At 46.1% G+C, this 8,440-nt stretch overlaps 1 protein-coding gene across 1 annotated transcript in view; it reads left to right on the top strand.

Moving 5' to 3' along the window:
* The window catches only part of TET3 (tet methylcytosine dioxygenase 3), a 127,945-nt gene that overhangs the window by 96,880 nt on the left and 22,625 nt on the right, over nucleotides 1-8,440 (top strand). The window contains exon 5 of the mRNA XM_008064379.2: nucleotides 4,018-4,111. Coding sequence (XP_008062570.1) covers nucleotides 4,018-4,111 — 94 coding nt within the window. The remainder of the gene's footprint in view (nucleotides 1-4,017; nucleotides 4,112-8,440) is intronic.

The following is an 8,440-nucleotide window of genomic DNA, read 5'->3' as shown; positions in this document are numbered from 1 at the left end:
TGTATCTTTTTTAATTTTTGATAGCTTAAATGGTATTTTGTCTGAAATTAGGATCACGACTCCTCCTTTCTTTGTGTTCCATTTGCCTGAAAATTCATTTCCCATCCTCTTACTTTGAGTCTGTGTATGTCCTTTCTAGTGAGATAGGTCTCTTGAAGGCAGTATATTGTTGCCTGGTGATATTTTATCCATTTTGCCATTCTATGTCTTTTCAGTGGTGCATTTAGTCCATTCACGTTCAGGTTAATTATTGAAATGTGAGAGTTTGTCCCTATCATAGAGTTTTTATAGAGTTGTTCTTCCACTTGATTTATTTGTCTTTCTTTTGTTTTGGGGGTTGGTTCCTGTGTATTTTATTCTTTTTCCTGTACTCTTGTGAAGAACATTGTTCTTTTTTTCCTCTCTTCTTCTGTGTTTAGTACTTTCTTAAGTGTTTCATGTAGAGGTGGTTTGGTGGCAGCGTAAGTTCTTAGGGATTGGATAACTGGGAAAGTTTTTAATTCTCCCTCGCTGATGAAGCTTAACTTGGCTGGGTAGGTTATTCTTGGTTGAAATTGTTTATCTTGTAGGACTTTGAATATAGGGCTGCAAGCTCTCCTAGCCTGCAGGGTTTCTGTAGATAAATCTGCTGCTATTCTAATTGGTCTTCCATGGTAGGTGATCTGGCCTTTTTCTCTTGTTGCCTCTAGGATTTTTTCTTTTATGCGTACTTCATTTAGGCGAATTATTATGTGTCTAGGAGTTGGTCTCCTCATTTTTTGTCTTGCAGGGATTCTCTGAATCTTTTGTGTTTGAATTTTTGCATCATTGATTAGATAAGGGAAGTTTTCTTGAATAATCTCATGGAAGGTTTGTTCCAGTGTGGTCTCTGTCTCTCTTTTTGCCTCAGGAAGGCCAATTACTCATAGGTTTCGTCTCTTGAAGTAATCGCTCATCTCTTAAAGGTTTTTATTTTTTCTGTTTTTTGAGCTTGTTTTCTGTGTTTTTGAGAGTTTGGGTTAGTTCTATATTTTAATCCTCTAGCTCTCAGATTCTTTCTTCTGCTTGGGTAATTCTGCTTTCCATGCATATCAGTTTGTTATTTATTTCATTCACAGTATTCTTTATTACTGTTATCTCAGATATCAGCTCCTTTCTAGTTTCTTCGTGAGTCTCCTCATTTCTTTTTAATCTCTCCATTAATGTCTTGATATCTGTGTTTGTAGTTTGAGACCAGTCATTGTGGGGGCTCTTCATTGTTTGCATTCCGAAGTCAGTTTTCTCAGTGTCTGCCCTCCCAGGAGTCTGGGAGAGACCCATATTCTTCTTTTGGTTTTTCTTCATTTGTGTAGATTTTTCTCTCTCATCCCCCTCTGTTTTTGTTGCAGGCAGTTAGCCTGCTTCCTGGGAGGTCTGTGACTCTTAGTTGTCTCAGTCTGTTCAGCGTAGGGGAGGGGCTTTGTCTCCTATTTAACGACGTCACTGTGGGAACCGAGGTGGAGGCTCTGGTAGGTGGGTGGGGTGATGCAAATCTGCCTGGAGAATGGTGGAGGTGGTAGTTCCACTTTCACTTTTTGGGATGCTCGTCTGGGATCAGCTGCACAGCTGGGTGCTGGATCCGGGGTGTCTTCAGCAGGCTGGGGTGGAGGAGAGGGTCGGGCGTTCCCTCCTCTAGAGCTGGAAGCATCCGATCAGCACCTTACATAAGCTTGGGGTTCTACTCCCTTACACAAGCTTGAAGTCGCACGCTGAGTGCCTCAGTCAGGGTGGGCCCGGAGCTCCAGAACTCCAAAGCTCCAAAGGGTAGGTGGTGGCCCTGGGTCCCTCACAGGGCACTTCAGCCAGAAATGGGACCGGTATCTCTGAGGGGCAGGCACCCAGAGCCTCCCTGGGTGACCAGCAGTTTGGTGCTGGGTGCTGGGTGTGACGATGTAACCAGGGAGGGAGCTGGGACCCGGGACTCCTGAGCAGATGGGAGTCACATATAGTGGAGCATTCGCAGCCAGGGGCCACAATATCTGGCCCTGCGTGGGACCGAAGGTCCCTGGGCCTCGTACCAGTGCAGCTGGCAGTGGGCAGGGCGCTTTGGGAAGAAAAGTAAGAGTCTTTTTGGGAACTCATGTTCAGAGAGTCTCACGAATCCACCTATGCCGTCGCCATCTTATGGACCTGTACAGTTATTTCCGAAGTACAGATTCCAAAAGTGGAGTGGATGAGATAAAGAATATGTGTATCTTAAACCATAGCACCTATGATCATGTTAATGCTCTGTTAAACAGTATAATATGCCATGATCAAATTGAATTCATTAGAAAAACATAAGGCTAGTTTGATTTAGATATCTGTTAAAGTAGCATACCATGTTAACTGGTCAAAGAAGAAAATCATTTGTCTCCTTCGATGTTAAAAATTTGATAAAAATAATCAATTTTTGACTAAAATCATAGAAGAAGACTTCTAAGTCTTCAAAGTAAGGAAATCTGTCTCTCCCAGAGTCAACCAGATTCATGCTTAGTGGTGAATTGTTGGAAATGTCGTAAGTAAAGTCAGGAAATAAACAAAGATTCCTGCAAGCACTTCAGAAGGACTTAGCCAGTATAGAGAGAGGAGAGACTGGAATAGAAGTGTAAAGAATACCCAGGTTGATGCCTGTCATCCCAGCACTTTGGGAGACAGAGGCAAGAGAATTGCCTGAGCCAGGAGTTCGAGACCAGCCTGGGCAACTTGGCAAGACCTTATCACTATAATAAATCAAAAATTAACTGGGTGTGGTGACACATGCCTGTAGTTTCAGCTACTTAGAAGGCTGAGGTGGAAGGATCCCCTGAGCCTAGCGGGTCAAGGCTGCGGTGACCGTGAGCCGTGAGTGTACTCCAGGTTGGGCAACAGAGTGAGACTTGGACTCAAAAAATAAAAAATAAAAGAAGTGCAAAGAGTAGAACAGAGAAGGTTGCAATTGACCACTATTTGCAGATGATGTGCTATTGCACCTTAGGCTAAAAACTATTAAAAATAAGGTAACTTGGTAAGATAGCTTTTACATTATTAAAAACAATTAATATTTATTGGGTTTTTCCCTCAAGCCAGGAACTTTGAAGCACTTTAAATAATGTCCTCCCTATGGATTATTATTTGATCTTTACCAAGCCTAAGAGATAGGAACCACTTAAATCTCCATTTTACATATGAGAAAACTGAGGCTTAGAGAAGTTTAGTACTCTGGCCATAGTTACATAGCAAGAAAGTGGCATGGCTGGCACTCAAACCCAGTCTGTCATCCAAAGCTGTACATTAATCACTGTTGTTCCATATGGTTGTGTGGCCTTGGGCAAGTCAGTTCAACTCTGGGGACCACAGTTTCATCACCTCTGAACATAGTGTGATTCATTAAATGGTCTTAGAGATCGGAGACTCTGAATCCCTGAGTGTGTGTGCGTGTGTGTGGGCCGGGGCAGGGGGTGTGTGCAGGAACCCGACATGTTTACCGTCCTGGGAAACCTTGGAGCCAGTGTTTGTCCTTGGGTAGGGCCACTTCCCCTTTCCCTGCCCCTGCCTCAGCTATTCATCCTCATCGTGGTCAAATGTCACCTGGGGATTATGCAAAGAGAACAGTAAAGGTTTCCCCCATTTATTTTCTTTTATTTATTATATTTATAAATAGCTAACTCTCAGGATGACTCAGGCAATGGGGCTCGGATCCAAATGCCTGTGTGTAACCTTTGGTTTCAGCTCTCTTCTGGAGGCTCAGAGGTAGTAATCAGGGACATTCTGCTCAACTGCCCCTGCTCGACTGCCCCGGGCCTGATGGACAGGAGCAGAGAAGGGACTGGTGAGCCAGGGCCTGGAGGCCTGGAAGGGCTGCTTTGTCTCCAGAGCCTATATAACCCCAGAATAAACATTTAAACCTTTCTCTTTTTTCTCTATTTCCCTCACAGTAGATAGAAACCCAAACTGAAGCACACTGAGGCTACCTTCTTACTGTTACTTGTTCTCCTTGGGTTCTACTGTGCTAATGGTGGCTCCTGTCTCTGCCTCCAGGTATGGAGAGAAGGGGAAAGCCATCCGGATCGAGAAGGTCATCTACACCGGGAAGGAGGGGAAGAGCTCCCGTGGCTGCCCCATTGCAAAGTGGGTGAGTGTCGAACCCCCGCAGCCAAGGCCATACCACATTCTCCTCTTCTGGCCTTGCATCACTGAGTAGGCCATCGACTAGGGCCAGGAGTGGGGTGGACATGTGGGAGGCGACATGTTTACTGTCCGGTGGAACCTTGAAGCTGGGATCTGATGCTTGGTCATGGTTATTTTCCCCCAGCCTCAGCTATTTGTCCTCATCTTGTGTAAATGCAAGTCCCTAGGTCTTGGGCTGGCCTCAGAGTTGTGTTAGTCATCACACTGGCTCAGACTCTCCCCATGGCTCAGGGTTGAGGGGTAGGAAAAGGGGAAGATGGAGGTGTTGTCATTACTCAATGTTGGGCCCTGCTGTGGACTATTTGACTCTGCTTCCCCATCCGCGTGCCATGGAGCTGCCAGTGCTCCTGTCTCCTGCCAGGAAACCAGAGGCACATGTGAAGACTGACATGCTGAGACCCATCTTGAGGGAGGAGACCAGGCCTCCAGGCAGGGTTGTGGACCAGCCTTACCCTCTACCCTGCCTCTAAACTGGTTTCCTACCAGGCAACCTGGTTGTCTCAGCAGGGAGAACATCTGACTCAGACCCCAAGTCACCAAAGTCCTGCTGACCTTGTCCTCCCAGTCCACAGAGAGATCTTTAAATAGCAGAGCATCTGCCTCTGCATAATGGATGTTCAGGGATGACAGCGACATTCACTGGGTACCTGTGTGCTCAGCCCTGTGCTAGTGCCAGGCAGCAAGGGAGGTGTTCAATCCAGGTGTTCAAGCTGTTTGTGCTCTAGAGACACTTGAAGTAAAGTTGTGGAGGTGGGAATAATGGAGGTGTACCTTTGAAAGGCAGACTTGGTGCTGTAGTCCAGGGTAGGAGAACTGTCCAGACGAGGCTTCCCCAAAAAGGTGGCATGCGTGGGACCGCGTCCGTATTAATCAGGCTGAGGAGAGAGGTAGGAGCATTCCTGGTGAGGAGAGTTGTACAGCCAAAGACAGAAAGGCTGGGTGGCCATACACATGGCTGACTACATGAGGGAGGCTGGTGAGATGCACAAGCTCATTTTTATCTGGTATACAACCCATGCCTTTGCGTCTTCGTGTTTAATGAAAAGTAAAAGATGTCTGAACTTGAACAACCTCATACTTATTTTTAGCAATTTTCAGTCAGCATTGCAGAACTATACACAACAAAACAATCTGGAACTTCTTGGTGCATTCACAGGTATGAAGAATCAGGTTTACCCCACCTTCGTGAGAGGTGGTCGTTGCAGTAGGAAGCTGATGTGGCTGATCATGGTGGGGTGTTACCTCCCCAGAGAACCCATTGGCAATGGCATCAACTGTAGAGTGACAGCTGCCACTTTCTCCTTCTAATCAAGTCTTGGGCATAGCAATTAACATCCTTGGGGCACAGATAGAGTTAGGGAGTTTTCCAGCTTCAAAAAACTTGGCAACTTAAAAAGAACAGCTGGCATTAAAGAAGAGAATATGCTTTCCTAGACCTGGAAACAATGGTAACAGGTCAACCCCGGCCAGGACTCCTGTGGCTCTGCTGAGTGCTAGGAAGAGAACGTTTGCCTGGAGACTGGCTAGCCAGTGCCTGGGGCTGGGGATGGAAAGCAGAGTGATGGAGGAGGAGGAATGTGGTCCTCAGCTTGTTGATCCTCTGGGGTCTGTGAAGCACAGTGAGCTGGAGGTCACACCCAAGAAGGGAACAGCTCATGGGTATCGTTGAGCCTGGGTGGGTGAGCATAGAATGCATAATGACCATGTTTGCAGAGGTGGGGAAATTCCCATGTCTGATAAATGAAGAAAAAGGGAAAGACATTTTTATTGGAAGAGCAAATGGGTGGTAGGTCACCTTCACAGAACTATTACAGTGGCAAGAAAACAGCAGTGCTCAGGGCTTCTTTTTTGTTTTTATTTTCTAGCCTTCTCCTTTAGGATTGTGGACTTCTGGGTTTAGGCGGCTGTGTTACACAGCTGCCAAATACCCTATGTATTTTGGTGGGAGGGCTCATTTAAAGAGTTCTGACTGGGCGCGGTTGCTCACTCCTGTAATCCCAGCACCTTGGGAGGCCAAGGCAGGAGGATCACCTGAGCCCAGGAGGTTGAGGCCACAGTGAGCCATGATTGTGCCATTGCATTCTAGCCTGGGTGGCAAGAGTAGGACCTTAACTCAAAAAAATAAAATAATAAAAAAAATAATAAAGTTCCACTTCCTTTGGAAATTGGGCAGGGGGAGGGTACCCACTGGGAAAGTGACCACAAACACTTAGAAGGACAGGTTATTCTTGGTGGCAGTGTGTTGTCAGGAGCCCAGAACAGTGCTCTGCGACCTTGGGTCAGTAGACAGCACCTTCTGTGGGTTTCCCCTCCCCACTTGGTCTAGAGCCTGGGTTTTGTTTTCCAACTTGAGTTCATGTCTGTGTTTGCAGCCTATCCCCTACCTCCCAGCCAATACCTTTGGCTACAGGTAGTGTGCTCGATAGATTTTAGACTTTACTGGCCAGGATTTGGGGGACAAAGTCAAGACACATCATGGGTGCCCAGCAAGTGTGTATTGAGAAAATGATTTAAGAAGCAGTGGGTTGACCCAGAGAAACCTCTGGTCATCTCTAATTTTAAGCTGGCCTGTAAAAATACAGAAGATTCCGAGTGTGGGAACGAGAGAGTTGCCCAGGTAGCAATCTGGAGCCCCAGAACAGGGAGCCAGAAGCAGACACCAAGGACTGCAAAATGGGCTCTGGTCAAAGAACCTTGGAGATGCTGCTTGGACCAGAGTGTAAGCATCACAGAGGTCAGAAGGCAGGTATTTGGAGGACCACTGAGGGCATGGTGGAGCAGTCCTACTCAGGAAACCACAGGGGTTGAACCCAAGCACTGTGGTGTTATGGGAGGACAGACTTGGGTTCTGCTAGGCGTTGTACAGGAAATTCCTTTCCAGAAACCGGGGGAGATATTGATGATTCTGAGATGAACTGTCTCCATTGCTGTGCTCGGGTGTTGATGTGTTCATGCCTTCACTGGCCTTTGACATACACATTTTTGTGCATGTCGTCCTGCTGGGTTTCTTCATGTCGTCCTGCTGGCTAAGGAGCTCCTCTCTATTGTTTTCTTGCAGTTTTTTGAGTATACCCGTGGGCCTGTGAGGATGTGGTCACGGGGAGCAGTCTGCTTGTGCGTCATGACATTTGAGTATTTGCCATTTGGGAAACCAAAATGGCATGGCCTCAGTCACAACTCAGTTGGGCATCTTGCTCTGTGCTCTGAACAAGTCTCCCATGATTGCGACTGGTTGGTGAGCTGTCCTGGGCAGGGAACAGAAGTTGACCATAGTGCCTCGAAAACCCCAGTCATAGAGAGGGCCTTATCAGTGTCCACAGATATATGTTGATGCCTAGCTCAATCTGCTGGAAGCCAGGCTGTCACCCAGGGAGTTCTAACACAGCATCTAACTTAACATCATGTTCACGTGATACTGATTCCCAAAGTACAATTTTTTTTAATGGTGTAATAGATACTTTAGAGAGAAGTCTTCACTATTGCTGTGCTTCAGAGTAGGAACTCATGGCTGGAGATGTGTCTTGATCACCATTCAGAGCATCTTTTTAAAGTTTGAACTGGGTACAGTGGCTCACGCCTGCAATTTCAGCACTTTAGGAGACAAAGATAGGAGGATCACTTGAGGCTGGTAGTCCAAGACCAGCCTAGGCCACATACATAACATTTTTTGCCTATACAAAAAATATAAAAATTAGCCAAGCATGGTGGTACACATCTGTAGTCCTAGCTACTTGGGAGGCTGAGGCGGGGTTTCTTGAGCCAGGAGTTTGAAGCTGCATTGAGCTCTGATCATACCACTACACTCCATCCTAGGCGACGGAGTGATACCCTGTCTCTAAAAAAATAAAGGTTTGAAGGAAATTCTGACACATGCTATAGCATGTGTAGGACATTATACTAAGTGATATAAGCAAGTCACAAAAGGAAAAATACTGTATGATTTCGCTTATATGGCATACTTAAAACAGTTAAAATCATAGACAGAAGGCAGAATGGTGGTTACCAAGGGCTGACATGAGAGGAGAATGGAGAGTTACTGGTTAATGAACATAGAGTTTCAGTTTTGCAAGATAAAAAAGTTCTAGAAGTACATGGTGATGATGACGGCATAACAGTGTGAATGTACCTAATGCCACTAAACTGTACACTTAAGAGTAGTTAAAATGGGTTGGTCATGGTGGCTCATGTCTGTAATCCTAACATTTTGGGAGACCAAGGTGGGAGGATCACTTGAGTCAGTGAGCTCAAGACCAGCCTAGGCAACATAGCGAGA

The sequence above is a fragment of the Carlito syrichta genome, unplaced genomic scaffold (genome assembly GCF_000164805.1).
Source record: "Carlito syrichta isolate Samal-C Ts95f unplaced genomic scaffold, Tarsius_syrichta-2.0.1 Scaffold307324, whole genome shotgun sequence".
In the NCBI taxonomy this organism is placed as follows: Eukaryota; Metazoa; Chordata; class Mammalia; order Primates; family Tarsiidae; genus Carlito; species Carlito syrichta.
The sequence above is the reverse complement of the archived record's forward strand: the minus strand, read 5'-3'. Positions and strand labels throughout refer to the sequence as shown.